This window comes from Neolamprologus brichardi, chromosome 22 (genome assembly GCF_056152115.1).
Source record: "Neolamprologus brichardi isolate AB-2024 chromosome 22, ASM5615211v1, whole genome shotgun sequence".
In the NCBI taxonomy this organism is placed as follows: Eukaryota; Metazoa; Chordata; class Actinopteri; order Cichliformes; family Cichlidae; genus Neolamprologus; species Neolamprologus brichardi.
Window position 1 is genome coordinate 19,094,121 of NC_142124.1, and position 24,865 is coordinate 19,118,985.

The following is a 24,865-nucleotide window of genomic DNA, read 5'->3' on the forward strand; positions in this document are numbered from 1 at the left end:
ATGTTTGTGCATCCATCATTACGTACAGTCTGTGGTTTTCAGCAACTTTTCAAGCAGTTTGATTTATTTATTTATTTTCACAAAGGCAAGAAAAAGGCTGCATCACGGATGTGCAGCTGAAAAATCTGGAGCAATGCAGGGCTGGTGTAGCTCAGTTGGTTGAGCTGGTAGGCCTGTTTGTCCTCACCTTTTCTCCCACTTTTCCTGTCTAATCTATTTCCAGGACAGCGAAAGGGCTGAAATCCGATATATATGAATGGGTTTGAACCCTGACACCTCATAGCAGAGATGCGCCTCACAATTTCATAAATGACACCGTACATGAATATAAGAGTGTTTCAAAGGCCTTCTGTGCTTCTGAACTCGGCTGCATACAGATAGCACTGGTTGTAGACTCTTACCTATAGACTATAAAGGATGCTGATCTTAACACATGGAACCAGTGTGTTTGGCAGCAAAGCATTATGGGTGCAGAGTTCCATGAATGCCAAAACAGGGGGTGCTCTGTCAGTGAGCCAAGTCACCGACCTTTCCAGCGTGCTGATCGATAAGGCTTAGCAATGCAGGGCTCCGGAATCCTCTCAGCAGAGAGACAAGAAGCAGGAGGCTCCCACTGTCAGATGATGGCTAATTGCCTTTGGTTGCTAGCCTCACCTGTTCCTGCTTGGTGGGGGTCTCCATGGTATGACAGAGCCCCCCCCCCCCCACCCCCCCCCCACGTCCTGGGTCCTTCTGTGGAGTGTGGGTCCCTAAATCGTGGGGGAAGTTCAAAGTGTATCTGCTGGGTAACGTAAGATGGCATACATGGTGTAGATACTTTACACAAACTCTTTACAATACAAGGATAGTAAGTAGTAACCATAATGTCCTTTTTATACTTTTGAGTCGAATAAGCCTTGTGTAAATACTGCGATGAGAAATAATGTGTGTTATGAAAGGGAACACAACCTCGCTGGATAGGAACATTTTGTACATGCATTATAATGCATCTGACAGCCTTCTTTTCACCTTTGAAAGCCAAACTACAAGTGTAGTGCAGAGCACGCTGCTCTTTATAAATGCCCAGTTCAGTACTCCAAAGTGACAGGTGAGCAATGCTCAGCGGGTAGTGGTATGTAAATGGTGCATGTAGGACCGCACTCATTGAGCCCCGCATGCTGGTAATGAGCCTGCAGACATGTGGAGGAGTGGCAGCGAGCAGGGCCAACTCCTCTTACTGCCTAACTCTGCTTTCATTGCCCTGCTTTCATCAAGCTCAAGTGTCACAGCTATTAGACCTTTGTGCAATGTTGAAGGGGGGGAAGCTGAATGTGCCAGCACGGTTGGCTAGGTTACTTCCAAACTGCTTCCCACAGCAGCTCTTTGATTAACTACTCAAAATGATGATTAGCCTGAAGCATTTTGATTTCTTAAACATATTGCATGAATAAACGCGGTCCGTTTTAGTTTAACGTCTTGTGTGTCGCTTTGCCGATAAATCCCTCGAATGCGACATTATCAGTCGATGTTGCAGATTCTGAAGCGGTAATTCTGCACCAGATAACACAATGACAAATGCACCGCGCACATGTGTAAACGAAACATCTGAAATGAAGGTTTTTTTTTTCAGGATGAGAATGATAAAAGGTTTCACTTCTTACATAATTGATTGTACAAGCGAGTGGAATTCACTTTCATGAGTCACCGCCTTATGTAAAACACGTGAACACACATTCTAATTCTTCTTCTATTGAGTCTTTCTTTAAAGTCATCACTTTTGTTGTTCTGCTTTAAACCTTTAATGCTATTTGCCCTCAGATTTTTAAATCTGCGCCAGGGCTATTGCAGGGCACCTAGTCACATCTGTCTCTGGTCTTTGCAGATCCCAAACAAAGTCTCGGTAGACGTCAGTGTTGTAAACAGGAAGTGTATTTCTTTCTCTACTAGGAAAGTTTCATGATGCAAACACACGCAAGATGTGAAATGGGGACACACAGTCTATTGAGTGAACACAGAGGAAGACTACGGAGCTCCTGCCAGAGAGTAGCCAGCGAGTGAGTGGCAGGTGGCCTGGCCCCAGGGACTCCTAATGAAGAGTCTGCCTGCCTGCTTATCGATCCAGCCACATCATCTGATCTGATGCCTGCTTGACTGGCAGAATAGGGATGGCCTTAATGGGCACCTGGGGCCAGACAAACAGAAAGCAACGTGCCTGTAATGTTCAGATTTTGATATGTGTTGGAGGATCGTGCGTTTACTTCCTTTGTGACTTGCCGTGGTGGCGGAAACTACAACGGAGCACTTGGAGACGTGCTTATTTGAGTGGGTGCTGTATTATATGAGTCACTTTCTTCAATGTTAAACCGCTTTCGCATCTTTTGTTGCAGCAACATAAAAAGACGAGGCAGCGGAGACAACAGCTGTCCACTGCCTGTCACACTGCAAGACAGCATTCCTTATCTACTGTCCGGCATAATCACACACGCTGTGACTGTGTAGCTACGTTTCCATCACTTCGAAGGGCATCACATCAAATTACATTATTTTAAATTCTTTTTTGCATTCTTACTGTAACCCTGTCTCTAATGATTGTTTATAATCTCAACCCGTACCCTAACCTTAAACCATGTCTTCCTGAAAAAACTGATGATTTATGTTGTGGGAATAGTTTTTGTACCCCAGAGGAAGGTGGGTACCCACAATGTGACTGTGTGAACAGATTTATGTCATGTTCAAACCCCCAACACCCCCCACCCACCCCCGCCTCCACCGTCGCCACCACATGCACACACACACACACACACACACACACACACACACACACACACACACACACACACACACACACACACACACACACACACACACACACACACACACCTCTGCCATCACAGATGCTCCTTCAGGCTCATTATTTCTGGGACTGTCACTGTGTGGCATGCTGTGTTGGTTGGGTAATGCATCTTAAGCCTTAGCTATCAAATATGAATGAAGCGCTGACTTCCTCATCTATCTTTTATGGATTTCATTTGTTAAGCTATTTGCCTGCGAAAATATTTTTGGATGTTCCCTTACTGTTGTGAATAATGTGCTCGAACAGCAGCGGCCAGTCTATTAGTGAACTGAACGTAATGTCCCGGGTTATGTGATCGTAGTTAAAACCTTTGCGTACATGTCTCTTCATCACTGATGAACATCACTGATTTTAACTATCACTGATAGTTAAAATGTTCATCAGCCTTTTTGCATGGCATCATGATTAAGACTACATAATATACAATAGTTTAACGTGCTGGAGAGTGTAAGTGAACTATTTACTCTGTCTGTGAGCTTGTCCCTTTTAATTATGCTGAGTGAGTTAGTTTGTGTCTCTATATGCAATAGTAGGCTGCCTGTGCGTGCATTTGTGCATGTGCCTTTGTACGCCTTCTTGTCACTTACCATGCATTAGTGAGAGGGTGAATGAACTCAAATGTTTTTATGTGCATACTGTTGTTAAACATGTTTGCATATCAGCTTACAGTGCTTTCGTGTTAAAGCAGAGTATCGTTCAGCACGTATTATGTATTTTCACTGGCTCACGACAAATGTGCCATGACATAATGCATGTCATAAAATTAATTGTATTATATATAATAAACTTTATTTAATGAGCACCTTTCAAAAACGAAGTTTGTGTTTTGCAAGCTGAGATGGGAAACAGCAAATAAAATATTTAAGAGGAGATAAAGGTGAAACAACATTGGCTACAGGAGTACTGGCAGCACATGGAGATTAAAAGTGAAGAACAATTTTTTTTAAAATTCAAGGCAAATATAAAATAAATTCAAAATGATCACTTGGAGAAGGTGATTGAACAGTTACAAAGGACGATGTAGTAATAACTCAAAATCAGCACAGAGAAAGCCTATGAAAATATGTCTTTATGAGGGATTTAAAGGACTAGCTTGAGCTTGTTGATCTCATCTCCTCAAGCTGCTAGTTCAGAAAAAGCCTGGTGTGGGATGAGCAGCAGAGCCTTGGCTGAAGACCTCAGGTCATGACCATGGGTGTACGTGAAATACAGTTTGGTATGAGCTCTATAATCTTTAAATCAGGTCTAAAATGAACGGGTAGCCACTGAAGAGAAGCTAAAATAAGAGTGGATCAGGTACAGTTTGTATTAACTTTTTTGGCTCAGGCAAGTGTATAGTGACTTGTAGCAGTTTAATCCAGAGGAGATAAAAACATGTATCAATGTCTCTGGATTTCTTTTTGATGAAGCTGAGCTTAACTTACTAAAATCCCATGCTGGATAAAAAAAGGTGAGATAACTGACATGCTTATAAAAGCTGAGGTGGTTGTCAAAGACACCAAGGTTTTTACAATATTGGCCTAACTTCATTAGTGAGGAGCTCAGATGTGTAGATGTGTGTGTGTGTGTGTGGTTGACGCATCAGGGCCAGTAACTATTACAGTCTGTGCCATCCAGCGTTTAATATCTCAGATACAGTCATTCAGAGCATTTAGTTTAGGAACGCTACTGTGGTTTAAAGAGATGAACAGCAGATACAGTGTGCAAACAAGTGGGATGTCGGCAACATGGCTTCGCAGAAGTTTTCTATAAATCTGAACTGGTGAACATGTTTGGTTTGATTATATTGATCATTCCTAGTATTCCTGATGACAGAACTGACCATATGACCATTACTCAGTTTAACCCCCCTCTAGCATGGAAAAATCACTTATACAATTATTTATTTTGCAATAATCACTAATTTATTAATTTATTAGCACAATAGCCTAAATTCATCTTTGCTCAGTTGCTGATATAAATCATAAAAATACCCCACATTTGACATTTTTCCATGACTGTTACATAACCTATTTATAATATTCTACAACGAATGCTATTTTTTTATTTTTCAGAATGATTCACAGATGTGTTAAAGCATAACCTGTCCACCCCGTTGCTGCTATTTACAGTATAAACTTGTATTTCTTGGTTGTGCATCACATGAGTAATAACGGCTGACTTAAGCACAAACGGTCCTTCTTTTGCTGTTTATCCTGTTGCTGTTTACACAGTAAATATGGGCACACAGTAGTAGGCGGGTTGGTCATTGATGTGATATAAATATTTCAAATGCTTTATGGTTATTATTTTTATTTAATAGATTTGAGGAACTTTTAAATCTTTACAGGATTGGACAAGGTTAGTTAGGGACGATTGAAATGTCAAGTTCAAAGGGCATTTCATCTACTGAAATTTTACTTAATTTACTTTGTAGCCATAGAATCAAATCAAAACTGTATTTTAGAAAAAGTTCACAAGTGTGGCATCTTGTTTTTAATCCATCCTCACTAAGGCCTTTGTTTGTAAAGTAGCTGATCACAGAGACTGTAATGGATTTCGAGAGACAAAAAAACATTACAGAGCCATTAGGATGAAATCATCAGGAAGCAATCCACAAGCAATCAGTGATCAATATACATGCTGGTTCTCAGAGGCGTTGGGGCATGTCTTGTGTCCATTAATACAATTTCCCCAAGTGCTCTTCATTCACTACATCTTTATCACAGAGAGTCACGCCGATCAGCCCACACATAAATCATCCAGTGGCTTTTAACCCCTTTAGAGCACGCACCTCTTTGTCTTGCTCGATGGAAAGATGGTTGTGTATAATTAATGCTGGTGGGGTGAGTCGAGGTGTTAGGTCTTAGAAATCTGCCGCACACCCCTTCTATCTCTGAGCATGTGCACTGCAGGGCGGCACATGCTCACGCATCAGCATCTGTCATTAACTTGACCCAGAGAAATGCCTTGATTTCTTTTCCTGTGCCTCTTTTGTCTGCAACTTATTCTTCAACTCTCTCTCATTTCCTCCTCGATTCCTCCTTTTGAACTCTCTGCTCTCTCTTTGCTCTTCTCCTTATCGCCCTTTCACTCTCCTACAGTACAGTTCCTACTCAGATTTTGTTTGGTGAAGAATATTATGCTTGCGATGAATGTAAGTGTATTCATCGGATATATATATATATATATATATTTTTTTTTTTTGCTTGCCTTTGTGTGTTTGGATCTCTTCATACCCACTAATTAGAATGACAGTTTCTATTAATAGTTTGGGGCTAATGTGCAAAAGCGTGACTCTGGCTTTCTTACGAGCTCGTTCACTGTGCTCTCTGGTCACCCCGGGCTCTAATTATCGAGCTGACGATCTGACATCCAACCACTAAAACAGAGACGACACATTGACATATTGTCACATCCAACTTTAGCCTGGATCTTTTTAAACTTGAGGTTATGCTCCATTCCACAGACTGGTTTTATCTTTGCTAGTCGTGCCTAAGAATTTATGAACATTTGCTTAGAAACTGTATGATAAAACTGGGTTCTCCTATATCTGAAAATCTTTGAACAGAAAATTCATTGCTTGTATATATAATTAATAGTTTGCAGATTATGCTTTCAGAGAATTCTGCATGAGATCAATGAATCAGAGATAAGAGGGCAGTGGACAGTGGGTGTGGTAGCCTTTCACTAGCCTATGTATTATTGATTTCATTCCAAATGTGGTATGATAATACTGCTGCCACATGTTGCTATAGTAAGTATGAAGTACACTCCTTAGCATACACATATACTGAAACGATGATATCTTATTTTGTGGATCCAGCTTCTGTCTGTTTTCTTTGTCCAAAAGCAGATAATTTCCTTGTTTTCCCTTCAAGAAGAACCTTTGCAGCTATCATACACACTTTTTGCAAATCCATGGTTCACCGTTACACCAAACGCAATATTTTGATGAAAATATGATCTGCACATTTGCTTTGTATACACAGTCACATTTACTTGCGATACGTTTTACCTTCAGGCATGTGGAATTGCTGTTAAAATGATCATCTTTGCTCTTGGAGCTCTTGTGCTGTAGATGACGTTAGAAAGATTCATTGTAAGTGTGATTATGTAAGACACGGTTCTTGCTATTACTAGGACTTGACAGTAATCAAAATAGTGTCCTCCCACAGCACAGCTGCAACTGAAGCTCCTTTGAAGGCAGTGGCCTACTTTATGCAGTCTCTTCTCATACTCTTGATTTAATTTCAGAATGGAATAAGAAAGGCTGCGATAACCCCTTTGACCAGGACAAATGTAGCCTGCCCATTCAAGATTATCTCTCCAGGGTGCACAGCAGAGAGCAACCTTTAAATCAGAAACACACAGTGTATTTTTTGGGGCCATTTGGAGACAATGGGCCCGCAAAATCCTACAGGCTTTATTTTCTGTAGTGGTGTTTGTTCAAGAAATTGGCCACACTGCATCTCATGTTTGACACTTTTGCTGTAATTATTACATTCAAGCTACCAGGTGCTTGGGCTGAAGGAAAAAAATGTGTTGCCATATCAATTCAACCATTACAAGGTAGGAAAGCGGATCAGAATCCCCTTATTTTTTGGGAAAACAATTCTGTCCTCCTCTATGCATGATTATAGAGATAACCATATAACATTAAATAATATAATATGTGTACTCTCAGCTGTCATGGTGATTATATGCGCAAAACAATACATTCTGAAGTTTGGAAAAAGTGGACTCCCCCTCATGTGCTTCACAGTGGTTTGGTCCACTGCCTGCAATTCCTAAACTCCTATACTTTGCAGTGATGAACCTCTAAAACAAAGGGTTGTGAGACATTGTTCTTATTGCCTACTGTTCAGTAGCACAAGTTGAAACCAGACTGCATTTTGTCAGCTTCATTACCTCCCAGTTGAATCGTGCAGCTGCCATATTGTTACAGGTTAGCTGCGTCTCCTAATAGTGTTTTTGTAGGTAGGAGTTCTGCTCACAATTAAAATCATTATAATTTGCTGAATTTCCGAGCAATTTCTAAGTGATTTGCCTGGTATTTATTTTTGATAGAATTCTCTAATTTCCAACACCCCTGCTGGCCACATATCTAAGCATCTGTTTTTCTTGTTGAAGATAAATAGCAGCCACACTGAAAACCCCTGTAGGCCACAGACAACAGTTGCTGCTGAATAAAATGCTATATATTTGTTTTATGTCTGCAGAATGTGATAATATTCTAATTCTGGCAAAATGTTACTTATTTCCCAAGTTGACTTAAACCAAACAAACGCCTGTAGTGACACTGGATCCTGTGATAGTACTTAAAAGTATCAACTATAATACATTATAGTAAAAAATAATACTCACACAGTAAAATGCTAAACTGGTACAGAAACTTATCCTGGTTTGCTGACAAACAGAGGAAACCTGCTCATGTGTAATGGAGCAAAGCCTTAACTGTACGCCCCAGTTACTTTCGGTGTTTAGTAGTTTTCTCTACCTTGATATCTACGGGCTGATTTATGTTTCAGCTGAATCAAAGTCTTTAATGATAATGCTACCTAACAAATAAGGATATATTAGAACTAAATCTAATATATTTAATATAGATAAAATTATAGTCACTGTACTGTGCAAAATTTTACCAACTTACTTACTTAGTTCTTTGCTTGGTTTGCTGTTTTAATTCTTGATATTAAGTGTTAAGCTAGTCACATTAGCTTGACAATTACTATCAAGTTTTAAACCTAGCAGTGAGATTGATCTACTGCCAACTGGTAACATCTTTTTTGTCCTTCTTTTCCCATCACCCCCAGCTGATCTTAACAGATTCCCCTCCTCCCCTGGTTTTATCAGAGGGTTCTTCCTATTAAAAGGGAGTTTTCCCTTCCCACTGTCACCAAATGCTTGCTCATAGAGGGTTATGTGATTGTTTGGGGTTTTCTCTCTGTTATTGTTGGGCAATATGAGGCGACTGTTGTTATAATTCGGTGCTATACAAATAAAATTGGATTGAATTGAATCTGTCTGATTAATTCAGTCTAGCTACCTTTGGACTCTTGGTATATTATACAACAGCTACTGAAAAGCAATTCAGTGCATTTAGACAAGTAGACATGGCCAAGACATCTTACTGAAGTTCAAATTGAGAAGAATGGGAAACAGATCCAAGTGACTCTGAATGCGGCATGCTTGTTGGTGACAGACTGGCTGACCTGAATATTTCAGAAATTACTTGTCTACTGGGATTTTCCCACTCAACCAGAGGTTTAAGATGTTGCCTGGACTGATGAATGTCAATTTCTGCTGCAACATTCAGAAGGTAGCATCAAAATTTGATGTAAACAACATGAAACCATTGGATCCATCCTGCCTTGTATCAGTACTGTAGATACAGGTTGTTGGTAAAATGTATTTTATAGCATTGAGTAAAAGCACCTTATTTCAGCATCGCTCTGTCCAGCTTTAGCTTGAGTCAATTCTAAGCCGAATGGCTGCTAAAAGTGAGGATATACACAGCCCTATAAGACCAGTACCCTTAGCCCCAGATTACAAGGCTGTGTCCTGCTGTTAGTGGTCTGTAATCTGATCACTACATGGTGGTGTGATGTTTAAATTCAGTTTATCTTGTATTTCAAGACAGCTACATTGGATTGGATTAATGCAGTTATGGAGAACCTAAAAGCTTTTTTCTTGAACATTTTAAAATAGGCTTCTTTTATGTATTCTTTAACCTGCTGAAAACTTGGTGTGCCATGGGCCTAAAATATCCCTATATGAGTATATTTACGAATGGTTAATATTATCCTTGTGGGATATTTTAAAGGGACTTGTTGTGCTAATTTCATCATCTTACTTTGAGCCTTGATGCAGGTTCTCAATTAATTCAGTGTCTAAAAAAGCTTTTTTAGCTCCTCCCTTTCTTTCTTTTAATTGGCTGCCCCTCGTAACCAAAAAGGTTTAAACAGGAAGTAGTTAGGGATGATTAGAGCCAGAACTGTTTGCCTGCAATGACCTTTTGACTGCAATGAAGGATATCCACTCCCACTGTGATTACACAATACGAAACACTGCCTGAAGTTGAGAATTTAAAGCAGTTTGAAGCAATAAATTGCATGCACATATGCTGGTATAAATATTTTAAACTTTGCCTATATTTAATAGGAACATACGCCACTGTAACAGCATGCTACAGAAACTAATAAAAAGCATATGGTCACACATGACATATACAGTAAGTGGGTAAATGAAGGTCATAAGAAGTTTCAGTGGCAAGTTTTCCAACAAATCCAATGTGATACATGCCTTTTTCTTGAACCCAGAGGGAAATTTCTTAGTTGATAGTCTGTGGTCTTTTCATGTTTTCCAACTTCATAAAACATGCATTCTCTACTGCCTTGCATGGAGCACGCTGTGCTGAAAAATCGCTCTTCAACTTGTTGGTATGCATGGAATTTGTAGGACTGTGACTGCAGATTCTGAAACCAATTATTCAAATAGCTGCCACTGTAACTGGCAGGGCAAGCGTGTCGAGAACAAGGGAAAGAAGCATCTCAGAGATTCATAATAAAATGTGCCCTCCCTATGCAGTGGATTTCCATTCTGAGATAAAGTCCGTGTCCTTGGGTTGGAGTTTTCAAATCTGCCATATCTGGGATGACTCGAAACCAAGATGCTGATCTGGACTAAATGAAGGTCTGCCCTATCTTTTGCTTCCTGGCATCACAGTGCAGCCTTTTCATGGTGTTGTTTTTATGTTCAAGGATGTGGAATGTGATGCCAAGTTAAACTGAGCCTCTATTACTTACAAATAGAAATTAACATAACAGCCCTCTGCGGCTAAATGGTGAATTAGGGACAGGATGGATGGATATGTAGCCTTTCCACCTTCCCCCACTTCAGACTCTGCAGAAATATTCAGTGTGATTGAATTATAAGAAAAAAAGTTACTGATTGAGTGTCCAATAAATCAGCCTTAAGTTTAGGCTGTTTGATTTCTGCTTTCTTACATACAAAACTAACTCAAGACGTACTCAAGCACAACCATATGAACTATTTATCTCATTCTGAATGGCTGGCATTTAGAATTCATAGAGCATCCTGTAGCATATTGTCAGAGTTTTGGTGAGAGATGTCCACAGGCCACCACATTAATCTCTATTAAACAGGGACGATGTCAGCCACATCTATATCTGTGTACGTGGATTGGATGATGCATTTGAGAGACTTTGTTAATTTGCATAAAAACTTGTTTTTGTTTTGTTTCCTGGTGACCTCTAAATGCATTATTACCCCAAACCAAACAAATCTGGTATAGTCAAACACATTCACCCTACCTGAAAGCTGTTGTCCAAGCTGTTACATGTCACTGAATCCGCAGTCATAAAATTTCATCTTTGATTGCTCAAGTACCAACATCTGCATAATTATTTCACTGCGTGCCCTTCATACCGTGCGAGTATGTTCTCATTAGTGATGATATATTGGTTTGACATCTCGCTTAGTGAGGACGGGTAGATTGGAAGGCTGTGATTGAAACCTTAATGAATGATTCATAATCAGAAATGAAATGTACATTTTCATTTGGGAATCTGCAATCATTAGCTGGACACCCCATTAGCCAGACAGCATTTCTACATTTGGAAAAAAGAAAAGTAGCAATTTCTATGTAGAGGTCTTGATTGATTATACCTGAAAATGTCTGTAGGCACTGTTAAAATATAATCCATATTTTATTTGCAAATTTGCAGCACATGTTATTTCCAGTTGAAGTACTTTTTCCTCACCTTGGATTTAAAGAGTTACGTTGCTCATGGATTTGAGGTCCACATCATTTCTACTGTACTTCATATTTCATGTTTGAAGCCATCTCAGTACTGGACGATTGTTTTGAGCGGAGGATTTTTGTTTTGTGCAAAACAAACAGATGGGCCAGTGACTTGACCTACTTCTTCATCTGGACTTTTCTGAGTAGAAAAAAAAAGGAAAACTATCAAGAAGAGGGAAAATACAGCGCTGTGTGGATGAATGCAAAGCATATATTATTTATTATTTTTGATTTAACTCACTTCCTTTATTTGAGCGTTTTGTTGACTGTTTTGTACTCTTTTGACCTTTAATTGGAGCCAACTTGAGTTTTTCTTCTATTTTCAGCTGGTTGTTGATTAGCTTAAATGTGTCTGACCTCACAGGCCAAAAGGTGGGTCAAAACAGTAATCAGCCTCAGACAAAAAATGTGTTTTACTATTAGCGTTCCCACAATTAAGATGTCTTATTTTAGGTAAATATTTCATGCAAATGATATACTGGTCAGAAAGACAGAAAGAGAGAGATGTAGATTCCAGCATTCCTCCAGGGCTATAACAAATTTCCTTTGTGTGACGTGTGATTGGAGCTTCTTGGACTTGTAATAAGTGACCCATGTTGTAAGAACTATGGTCAATATGGCAGAGGCCTATTGACCGTGAGAGTTCAATGCTTTAAATCCATAACGGTGAAGGAAATTGGCTGTGTTAAGGTGTTAGATTCAGATCATGATCAGGAGTGTTTTCTATGCAAAGCTTATTTCATACTGCCCACTTTTTTGATGCCAGCTGAGCCTACAGAGGGAGTTCATTTGGAAAGATGTAATGCTTTCATGTGGCTTATTTTAATGCTACTGCTTATCTGCTTATCCTCGGAAGGATGATTAAAAATACGGAATTACCAGCATTGTTTAAAATGGGAAAGACCCGCATGTTTTCAGCTGTGTTGCTCTTTGGACCTCAGCTTGAACAACTCATCATGGAAGTAAAGCTGTTGCCTCATCCCCGTTTTTTGCAAATGTAGAGCAACGCTCAGTTCGCACCTCTGTCTTTCCAATGAGACAATATTCGTGCCATGCGCCACATTGGGAAAATACATTATATTCTCATTTGTGCTTCATTCATATGCTCCCCCCCCCCTTTTTTTTCATTTTTTAAAATGTAATGTTCATTGTAACTGTGGATGTGATACAACTGTGTAGGTCAAACTGCCTTTGTTTTGAGATACGTTTGAAGCTGATGACTTGAAAGGCCTCCGTATTTTTTCCCCACATGTGGTGAAGAGTTACCCGCGGCAGCATATTCTCTTCCCACGCGTGTTTAACAATACCAGGAAATGTGCTGCAAGCTATTGCGTCGACTGGCTTTTTTCTTTTTTTATTGGGGAGGGGGGAACCACTTTCCTGCCGGAGAAATGTAATGTTTGCACATATTGGACATGAATAAGAAAGCGTATCCTCCGCCCTGAGGCTGCACAGGTAAAGAGCTCATGTACACGTGACAATGGAAGAAGAGACAACTTCAGCTACGCTAACGCCGAATGCTATTCAGTACCGTGCGCTGTCCACGGTGCTGAAATACATTTTTGTTACTCCAATATATTGCAGTGTTTTCCAAGTATTTTACATATTTATGTAGTTATTTTTTTATTATTGTTGGTAATAATAATAATAATAATAATAATAATAATAATAATAATAATAATAATTCCTCTCACTTTTCATGGGACATCCTCATACACCCTTTTGTGTTTCCGCGGTCAAATTGTTTATGAGATATTCCACTAATTCCAGGTTGCTGTGTTTGTGTTTAACATGTCCATCCATCCATCCATCCATCCACCCATCCCAGATTCTGTATGTGTTGTTTGTTTATCAGTGGTTTCCAGGCTGACGCCATCATATCACGAGGTTCGGCATTCCTAATGAGTAACTAAAAATATAAGAATTACTTTTGATGTCACTTGTGACAGTACAATTCACAGCTACGAGCCTCCACATGCATACACCTCATAGGTTTTAACTGGCCTGCTCCATGCATGTCTGACATGTGGCCTGTCTCTTAGACGTAAAAGCCCAGTAAATCACCCTCGGCTGTCAGGCCTCAGACGAGTCTGTCCTGCATAAAACCTATGCAGCCTTCCCACCACGCTGCTGTATATCCGTCTCACCCTCCTCCCCTTCCCTTTCTCGTTTCCTCTCCTCCTCCACATTCAGTGCTCCCTCTTGCGCGTACGGTGAGCAGCAGCAGCGGCAGCAGCAAAGGCTTCAGCGCTTCTCTGACGCACCATCGGAGAGGAGATTCACAGTCCCACAGGCTGTCAACGCAGACGCTCTCGACATCTCCTCCCCGGACCTCTGCGGTCAAGCTTTCAGCATCAGCCTTGTTTGTTTTTAGTCTTTTCCCCCCCATCTCCCTCCCTTATCTTGACATTTGTCCGCCTGAGCGCCGTATTTGGTGGGGATGCCCACAGTTGGCATCTCTTGGCTGGGAATTTACTTCGGAGTTGATTTTGTATCTGCAAGAACTGTCAACACGAGTGATTAATTTGTATCCCAAAATTACCAGATTTTTTTAAATTATTTTTTTAGGGGGGGAGGGGGGGCATCCTTCAGAACATTTTTTGTTCTTTATACAAGTGGTTCACATTAAAGGTGAAAAGGGGGGGGTTGTAGAATGAGAGGGTTGTTTGGACAGGAGATCGTTTGGATGACGGACACCGAGAGGCAGTAGCTCTCCCTCTGCAAAGCGAATCTCTGCGCCCTTGGAATATTCTCACAGAGGCACTGTTACACAGTAGAAATATTTTCTCAGTTTGCAGTCGTAATCCACGGGACGAGTTTGCCCACTGCAGGGGCTGCTGCGGCTTTTGCGTCTGTTGTTTTGAATTCATATCTCCTTGACGGACGGGCGCGTGAGGATCCCGGACGAGCCCGAATTTGCAATGCCCGAGCAGTGAGGGCACGGTGGGATTTCATTTGGTCACCCTGCACAGTAGCATGGCTCCAGCCCGGAGGGACTGCAGCGGCTGGGAGATGTTCCTCCCGACGGGATGCCTGCTCCTCTCTGTTTTGCTATTCCACCCTGCTCTAACCAAGGTGTGCAACGACCGCACCAAACACGGACAGGACAACAGCTGGTTCACCAGGGACGGGGAAAACTTGCCCATAATGGTTCTTATGCCCATGAACGAGTCGGCCCTGATGAGCAGCATCAGCCAAGGAATCGAGCCGGCGGTTCAGCTGGCCATCCAACACATAAGGGAGTCCGGGAAGTACTCGTTCTCACTCATCACCAAAATATACGACACCGAGGTAAACATGCAGACTAAATCTGCTCACTAAGCTGCCGCCGGCTGGCTCGGGCGTGCTTGAAACATTTGTATATGGCTTGTATGTGTGTATTTGCCTGACTGTTCGCGCGCGAACAGTCAGCTTGTGCACGTGTGTATGGCGCGCGCATTGCCCCGCAGAGCTCCACCGAGTGTCCCTCCAAAGGGGGTTCTATTATGCTTGGCATCTGCGAAGCGTCGTTGGTTTTGGCGAAGGTGTTTTTTCTTCTTCAGTGCGCAAAAGTCAACTGTAGGTGTGGCCCCCCCCCCCCCCCCCCCCCCCCCCCCCCACACACACACACACGAACATGATGTACGTGTCTGCCTCGTCCTCCTCATTTTAGCTGCTGTCGCTGGTAGTTGATAGGGCATTTAAAATGCAAGGTGCCATCACAAGGCTCTGCTTTATCTGGGTACTCTAGAGGCACACTTTTCAATGCTTTAATGGTTACTGCAATCTCTGCTATTCGCCATCATCAACCAGTGATTTAACGTTTTTTTATTTTAATTTTTTTTTAAAATCACAGCATCCGATCTTTGTTTCTGCAGTGGCCACTTTATAAGCGGGCTTTCAGTCATGAATCAGTGTAGCTTTCTAACGATTAAAGGGGCTGGTTCTCCTCGTGCCTGAAGATGGCGGTAATTGGTTGTACGATTTCTCCTGAATCCTGGCACCCTTGAAAAGAGCAGAACATCACAGTGTTCAAGCTCCAAATTAAGATCCATTTATTTGATAACGCTAACAACTCCAGCTGAAGTCCTCTTGAAGTTGCCAAAAGTGTAGACAATAGCTTGTTCTCCATAATCTATTTACACTTCAGTTATTTGACTCAACAGTATAGTGGTCCTTTAGGCTTAAGTAACATCTATGCTTTTGAGCGCACACTCAAAACACGGGGTTTAATTTACCATCAACCTGCTTCCTTGACAGTTTGTCAAATTTCCATGAATTTCAGCGAGACAAGTAGAGGTTGAATCAATTGCAACTCTATTTATCTGTTTTATAGGTCGAGCCAGATCTGTTTTATTATGCCACCTGTCCCGCTGCCTTAGAAATCAGCAGGTTTTCCTTACCGTGTGGGCACAGGTGTGTCCATGTGAAAGAGCACGCGCATCTCTGTTGACAGGGGTAAGCCTTCAGAGGCGGCATGCGCTCAGACCTTGGGATTAATGTGCTGTTATGAGAGTTATGATTTTTCTCCTTCTATTCCCCTGGAGAGAAAGATGAGCTGGAAGCAAGAGGTCAGTGGGCCAGCCTGACACATGCTTGCTGGAAATGTCTGGTAGTGATGCCAGCTTTCTAATACTGGGAAGGCATGAGAACATTTTTATTTGATCACTTTGTGGCCAAAGGCTAAACTCCATTGCTCTATAAAAACCCAATGGCATTTCAGGGTGGTTTTCCCAGATGGGGCAAATGAAATTCCCAAGTTCTGGTCATGTTTTTGAAAACGACTAAGTAAGACTATTAGACGCCTGCAGTGAAACTTCTGTAATATTCTTTTAAGAGCAGATCTCATAAATGTGTTGTTAAGCTGCTAACAGACTGCAGGCATCCTTGGTTGTAAAAACTAGGAAAAAATAAAATTAAAAAAAGAGAGAAAAAGAATGCCATCCAAATAGCTTATAGTATATTTACATGTGGAATCATGTGGCTCAGGACGCCGTGGTTAAAGTAAACAAGAGGCCAAGTGCAAATTGAAGCATATCACCGCTACTGAATATTCTTATTGTATGTTTGCAGAAAATAAAGAAACTGAGACTTTGGGGAAAATATGATTCCACTAACATCTGAAGATGTAAGATGCCATTATTGTTTGTGAACACTTGTTTGTGTCGGAACAATAATAAGCATGTACAGCTAGAGAAGACCTTTGCCTGGGAGGGGGATATCACTGTAGTGCTGATTATATTGCTTTCACCCGCTGACTCGCTTATAGGACCAATAATGTGACATTCGTGATGGTTGTGCTATTACCTATATATGCGTTTTCATTGTACATTTATTGCAATATCATTTTTAACTTACACACAAACGAATGACCTAAACACACACTCACAAACAAAGGGATGGACCCAACTTTCCACCAAGCACATGCTTATGTCAGAAAATAATACATGCATGAGTGCGTTTGTTGCAGCTAGCAGCAGGCCAAGTGTGTGCCTGCGTTGTGCTTGTACACATGTGTCTGTGTTTGTGTGGGCACTGGGATTTAGCCCGGCAGATGTAAGTAATCAGTCCCCGAGCACAGGCTCTTTATCCCTTTATCCCCTGTCAGTGGAGCCATGGGTTAACTGAGCAGGCCTGGTCCATCCTTGTGCAGTGTGGAGGTGGGTGGTGGTGGTGTAGATGACAGTGAGGCACTCAAGAGCTGTCCTGCAGTAAAAGGCCGCAGAGTTGAGGCTGGTGAGCTAGTGTTTGGTGGATTGAAGAGGCAGCTAATGGAAGTAGAGCAGATATTCTGTCTTGGTGGTTTTAAATTAGTCTGATCAGACTGACAGCCAACTCTTGAGATGTTTCAGCAGCACAGACAATTCAGCAGGCTGAGACAATTTCACATGAAAATACAGCATTACTTAAAAAAAAACAGAGCATTTGAGGTAGAAAAGAAGCAGGATGGATTATATCAACTAGAAGGCTTAGCGGTGGAGCAGGAGTTGGTCCTTTACTGCAGCTAGATGTGTGAGTGTGGATTTTTAGTGTAACCATGGACTGATACTGTAACTCTGCAGGCTTAGAGGATCAAAGCTTTGGAGAGGACAGGAGGCACTGGAAGAGGATGGAAGGGAGACTTTGGGCAATGAAAGGGTTCTAGGCTAAGCTACGCTAGTTCACCGGCTTATAGGATGAGTGACAGGCCCTTGAGAGGGGCCACTCAGGAAAATATCCCATTTTAGCAGAACGGTGGTGGAAAGTTTTTGAATTGCAGTGACAACTTTTATTCAGCTTGAATCGTATGAGACAAAAAGCTATAAAATCAACAAGGCAAAGGTTAATACCGTGAAAATTCTAAGTGAAGCGTTGTGAATTTGAAATAGTTCATTCATACACACTTAGAACTCTAGATTAATCGCTGGACTTTGCGTTATGATACGTATATTCTTACAGCCAAGAGTCAACTCATCAGTACAAACACAACGACAACGAGTTTGTTGCAGTTTGAGATGCGCATCTTGACCGTGTCCAGTGCACCGCATACAGTATACAGCTATTTATAGTATGACTTTCTGTTCATGTAATACTGCTGGCCTCCTGTAACTGCTAGAAGTGACCTATGTTTAGAGACGCTGCACACAGCTGCAGTATAAGCCGCTTCCCCTTTTCTTCTCAGAGGGCTAGATGCGACATGTCACATTTAAGCTCGTGATGGCGAGCCCGAAACCACAGTACAGTAGTCTTGTCCACGGGATGCTGAGCACCCCCACCCCCCGCTTAGTGTGTGTAAGGCATTCTGTCATTTTGTCACAAGAAGTTACGTTTTCAGTGAAAAGCCATTTTCATAATGGAGGTTACTGTTCTGCTAAGCATAGGTCTTGAGTCAAAGTGAACTGGTTCAATGCTGATACTCTTGGTGGGGTTGAGGAAAATTTGTTTTAGCAACAGCTCTTTGTTTGTTGTGTTGGCCATTTATTTTTGTAGTTATTTGGGGGGGAAGAGCCTCTTAGAGTACCATCCAATGAACTTACTGTTTCACGCGCTGAACTCACCTTTAAGATTCTTTGTATAATAACCTTACACATACAAATGAAGTTCCACCTTTAAAAGTCTTGTATTTTCAAAAGGGGTCTGATGTATGCCATGTGTTATTTAAATGTGTGACACCCGCAGCATTTAGTGATGACCTGGGAGGGTCAGCAAAGATTGCCTGTCACCATTCCTGGGAGAGGGTGAATGTTCAGCGTGAGCAGTGAAAAGCAGCATGTGGCAGTTCTGGCACTCTCTAGGCATATAGAAAGTGCTGAGTGTGGTTGTATTCACTGACCCGACACAGATAGTGGGGATCAATGCGCAGCGGCCCTTCTCATAGAACGAACAGGATCTCAGGGGAGAATCAGAGAGTGAGGCGAGAGGGAAAGAGATGCGTAGGGCTGTTAGATGGAGATCCCGAAATAGGATTATATCATCTTCTGTGCAGGAAGAGGAAATGGCCAGCCTCTTAATTCATATTGGATCCTAATGTAATGCTGTTTGCATTGTTTCTGTCAGGCAAGTACTTTAATGGCTATTTGGGAAAAAAAAGAGAGAAAGCAATTACTGCATGTAATGAGGTATGCATAATAGATCTGTAACAGGCTCCAAAGATCTTGTGTTACGTATATCCCCTCAGAAATTGATCACAGTGTTTTCTTTATTTGAATGTTTTCACACTGTGATTTAACAAAATGAAAGAAGCATGGGTCACAGTTTAATAAATATGCCAAATCTGAGCATTAATTGCTGACCTTTGTCTGAGTCAGCCTGCCAGTGGCCTGGAGGGTTTGAGCGAGACAAATAGCAAATGTGAACTTTCTTGATGAAAGGCTCTTTACGCGCCCCGAAGCTAGCTTTACAACAGATATTGTGACACACAAGTACACGCAGAATATTTCGCATAAATGAAACACACAAACAGGCATGTAGCGCATTCACGCCTACATATGGTCACGGCTGTTGTCGATTGGCACCCCTGCAGCACTGCCTGAGGTCAGGATATTGTAGTCACTTGAGCAGTTAGACATGAAGTGTTGTTCATCTCCGGAAAAAGAAAAATGGACCCGCGGGTTCATCAGACCGAGTTATGCAACGTCAATCTGGGCTTTTCCTTGACAGATTTAAGTCTCCTTCCTGTTGTACTTTTTGCTATCAAATGGTTGGAAATAATAAGAAAATGGAACGATTTCTGCCAAGAAAGATAACAGGCTCATTGTCTGTTATCCCTAGAATCATGCTTACTACCATGTTATTACCCCCTAAGGACCTACTGTGAGCCAGGAAAAGCCTTGCTAGTACCTTAGGGAATAGTTAAAACCCAACCTCATTAAAAAGAATCATTTAAAAATTTTTTGTACCATGCATCTTAAATACACTGAATGATTAATGTAAATATTTGTCAAAGGATGCAAAGTTTGCATGAATGACAATAAAGAATGCCTTTTTTTAAACAAAAAATGGGTTTTTGAGCATCCACACTCCAGAACGTTCAGAACTACTTGTTCCCTGTGCCCATCTCTTATACACCAACGCTTTTTAATCACAGTGGACCTGACCTTTTGACCACACTTTTCTGCTTCTCCCAGATGTTATTCCAAAGCTTACAAAGAGAAAAAAAAGCCCTGTTTGACTTCTTCTTTTATCTGGTACAATGCCTCACATAGACCTCCTTTCTAATGTCTTAATTGCACAATGCTGTATTTGACATTGCTGGTGTTTTGACCACTAAAATTCAATGAGCGAGTTCAAGTGTGGCAAAAACAAATTAGAGAAAGCAGCTTGCATTTGCCTAGTGCAGATTAAAGCATGTTTGACGGATTCTTATTGTTTGCGCTTGTGTGTTGCTAATTTGATGGCGTAAGAGAGCTTGCACGGTCTTGTATATATTGCCTGCGCTTTCATGCTGCTTTCATGCCCGATGCGCTGACCCAATCAGGCTAATCACGTGACAGGCAGCGGCGTAATTCCATTGTAAAAGCACTCTAAGCAAGTCCTGTTGGTTGCTTGCAAAGCAATCAGAATGTGTGTTTGCACTTGAGTGCTGCTGGAGGTTGGGGAAAGGATGGGAAATAGTCTGTGCACTGGATGTGTGGGTGGAGGTACTTATGTGAATATCTCTGTGGTTGGGGAACGTGATTGACCGAATGGTGATGGACTGAATCACCCCGCGCTGATATTGTTAAAATCAGGCAATTACACTGGAGCCTTCCACTGAAATAGAACACAGCAAAACTGCTGCTGTTAAAGGCATCAGGCATCACATTGTTAAAAGTATATTCTTGTTAATTTAGATCTTTATTAGCACACTGAAATAGAACATATAGAGCCAATTAGCCTATTTTTAGTCCAAGATTGTTGATGGTGTGGTCAGTGGACTGTGCTGTACTGTGTGCAGTCATTTTGGTGTTACATAAATGGGCATATGCGAGTATATATCAGTGCAAGCATGTGGGCAACCCAAAAACACTAAACCCCAATAATGATCTGTCGCTATATCTAAATATACTCTAGCATTGTGTGTCACCTTAAACAATGAATCCAGCATCTAAATCTGCATACGTCGCTCTGACTTCACTGCATCTTAATTACAGCCAGTCAGAGCGGTGGTGTAGTAAAAGCGTTAATGAATTCAGCTCGTGATAATCAATTAGTTTTCAAATTAATTTGTCATTGTCAAATTTTAATCTTCCTTTCTTTATGCCTTCCTATTGTGCTTTCGCAGCAGATGCTATGATGAGACATCTGTTGGCATGCCCCCCTTACTCATCTTTGTCTTTCTTTCTTCAATGACTCTACTGTCATTGAGATGCACAATGACTCCAAAAGGTGGCAAACCAGGCATCTGGTTTCCATTAACATTAAACAAACAATTTCTGTACAAACCGTACAGCTGAATGACGGACACCCAGAGGGATATCATCCAGGAGGTAGAAAACGGGTGGGAGGATCAATGGGGAGGTGGGAGAGGCAGAAAATGGTGACTTGAGGAGGACGAGTTAAGGGAGATATAGCGTGAGGCGGATAAACGGGAGAAAAAAATACAAGTTTAAAGAGCTGGGAAATGGATGAAAATCTCTCATCTTTATTCAGTGCTGCTGAAAATACTGACAAGATGGCTGCTGCCATGTTGAGCACAACACTACGTCAGTCTGTCTGGCTGCCTCTGCTGGTGCATCTATAAAGTTGCCACTGATCACCAGCCAAGCTATTTGTGCAGGCAATTAGCACAGCAAATGTTTATCTGCTACTGTACTGCAAACTGTTTAAAAAGTCACTCTTAGCTCCCAAATGTGCCATGCGCACGATGGTTTCTGCACTTTTTAGGTTTCCAAATGAAACTTAAGATGTTCTAATTTATTTATTGATCCCGTTTTCTGCAAACAAGACCTCCAAAGAGGACCAGGAAAATATGTGTTTGCGTGCTTATGGTTACCAACCCCAAGAGAGGTTTCTTGCTGCGGCACGTCTGGAGAATTTCCATCACTAGACGGCCTCGTATGTATGCAAGGGTGACACACATAAAATCCCTTCTCTTGTAATTATTTCGTCTTTAACCCCCACAAAAAAGCAGACCGTGACCAAGGTCCTACTACTGCAGATGACCTTCTTAAATAATGACTTGTGTTCTGCCCAATATCGCCCTTGTCAGCTGTTATTATGCCTCAATCCTGCAAATTTTCCATCCCCTCACTCCATCACTGTCCGCTTCTCTCACTCCTCATCAATCCTCCACCCCCTCACGTACGCACACATACTCACAGACATCGCATTCACCTCCCTGTCTTTCTCCCGTGAGTGGACAGAAATGAAAGGATTACCGTGGAATGGGTGTGCTGTTGTCATTAGAGATTGGACAAATACTCTGTGCATGTTCCTGTCTGTCGCTCTCTCAAGGGGACCCAGCAAAGAGCAATAAGCAGAGAGAGTCTGTCCTTTCTGCTCCTGTAATTACATTAAAGCTCGTGTAATTCTTGGCCAAAAAGCCAACAAAATATTGCCTGCTTCTTGGGAGGAGATGCACGCATGTGGGTACACAGTCGTGTGACCTGGCCTAAAGTATGCCCCCAATGAGAAAGTGACTTCATACAGGTGGATGTTTTCAGCCACTTCACGCCAAAGAATAAATAGCCTTTCTTGCTTAATCGCCATCTACACTTGCAGATAGTCTTGCAGGCTTTCTCTATCATGGCTGCACAAACACACATACACACAAACACACACACTAGACTTGATCAGCAACTGCTGTTGCACTAACAAAGATAATATAAAAACATGTTATTGTTAAGAGGGCAGGACTATGTACTATGAAGCAAGTTCGACTTGGCTTTGCTTTGCGTTAGCTAGCTCAACAAAGCATAAAACCTAATAACAGATAATGGATATCGAGTTTTCTGCTTCGGGCTCTCACATAAAAGGGGGCATTTGAATCATGTTCCATACAAATTAAGCTGATAGTCCATTAAAAAGGAACAGGTCATGGACAGTTATAAAGGATCTTAAACCCCCCCTCCCACAAAAAACAAAAACAGTAATTCGTGTGCTGCAGATAAAGCAAGAGAGCGACGCAGTGGAAGATTATCAGTCTCGTTAAATAAGTTAATATATTGATTTTACCAGTGCACTCTCGGTGCTGGTGTTTATTTCTAACGTGATAGCTGCACATTAGAGCTCTGAAACAGTAAACTGGATCCATTTAAACATTATCTCTCAAGAAGTGCATTTAGGTCTGATACTGTCATGAAGTCAATATTAAAAACATTTTGGTTTTTTTTTTGCCAAATCAAAGTAAAATTGATCTTATTGATTTACCACACCCTTACTAATGCATGGCTCAACAGGTTGGCATACTGGATATAAGCTATTCTCTCAGCTGAGAATCTCTGTTACTGTTGGAGTCTATTATCAAAAGATAAGAGAAAATGTGGCACTTTTAGACCCTTGAAAACCAAAAGTTTCAACATAACCTGTTAACATAATGTTAACATAAGAGAACGACTTGCCAAAGAGAAAGAAGAGCTGCCCATATGACATTGAATTGTCTGACTTTATGCTCAGCACACCTTGTTAAACCATCAATCTGGCATTTTAATACCATCTGTTTCCACACAATATGATTATTTATCCATGTGATACCATCACGAAACATATTAGTGAGTAACTGTTGTTCTCCAATGGTTCACATAGCTTTTCTTGCAAGGACAAATGTTCCAGTAGAACACAGCAGTGGAGCCTATAATGGAAGCCTACTACTGTTGAAAAGCAATTAAAGAATGCCATTAAACTATGAAACAATAATGTGAAAACTGAACTCTATGATGTATACATTGCAATGATGACTCTGGAGAACAAATTATTGTAACATACAGGAGACTATGAGAATTTTCGCAGTTGTGAGCAATAGTTCTCTAGCCTTTCTGGAGGTCTTTCAAGAACTTTGAATGCCCTTCAAGAAGCCTGGAAGACTATTCCTGAAGACTACTTGAAGAAATAACAAAGTGTTTTGTCGTATGTACTGTAATTCCATTCATGATTGCACATTTTAAGTTTTTTTCCTCTATTTTCCTAGCAAAATATAAATAAACGAGGGCTGCCTTAAGACTTTTGCACAGTATTGTATATTAGCTTTTTGAACAATATATCATGCTTCCATTTCTTTTGTGTGCAGTTTATATTTTGTGGCCATCAAACATTGTGGTTCGGCATGTTTTTCTTGTAATTCATGTAATTACATTTTGAATTATTACATGTGCTGAAAATGAGCACTGAAAATGTAACCGTCGGGATTTGTTTCAGGTAGCGGACTCCAGCGTGCATCCACGTGCCACACTGCACATCTCTGCTCGGCAGTCTCTGATACACATCAGACCTTTGTCCATTTGCCGTCCGCACATGGGGGATACTATTTCCCCATCCGTGATTACTGGGCCCTGTTAGTGAAAAGCAGTTGGTGAGCCCATTGTGAGCCAAGAGCGATAACAACAGACAGTAGAATCACAGATGTAACCTGCACACACACACGCACACACACAAACACACACACACACACACACACACTCCCAGCCACTCTGCCTAAGTGCCCATGCACAGTAGCAATGGTATACACATCTGTCATGCCCATCCAAAGCAGGCAATCATGTCGTATGCGATCACAAAAGGCTGTGCAATGATGATAAGAGATTATTTCCAACCAGGCTCTATCTGCTATGACTCAGTCCTAATCTTTGTGC

General features: G+C 41.3%; 1 protein-coding gene across 1 annotated transcript in view; it reads left to right on the plus strand.

Moving 5' to 3' along the window:
• The first annotated feature begins 13,849 nt into the window (after positions 1-13,849).
• Positions 13,850-24,865, plus strand: part of gabbr2 (gamma-aminobutyric acid (GABA) B receptor, 2) — a 196,123-nt gene continuing 185,107 nt past the window's right edge. Inside the window, exon 1 of the mRNA XM_006787722.2 lies at positions 13,850-14,930. Within this exon, the coding sequence (XP_006787785.1) occupies positions 14,616-14,930 (315 nt within the window). The 5' untranslated portion in view covers positions 13,850-14,615. The remainder of the gene's footprint in view (positions 14,931-24,865) is intronic.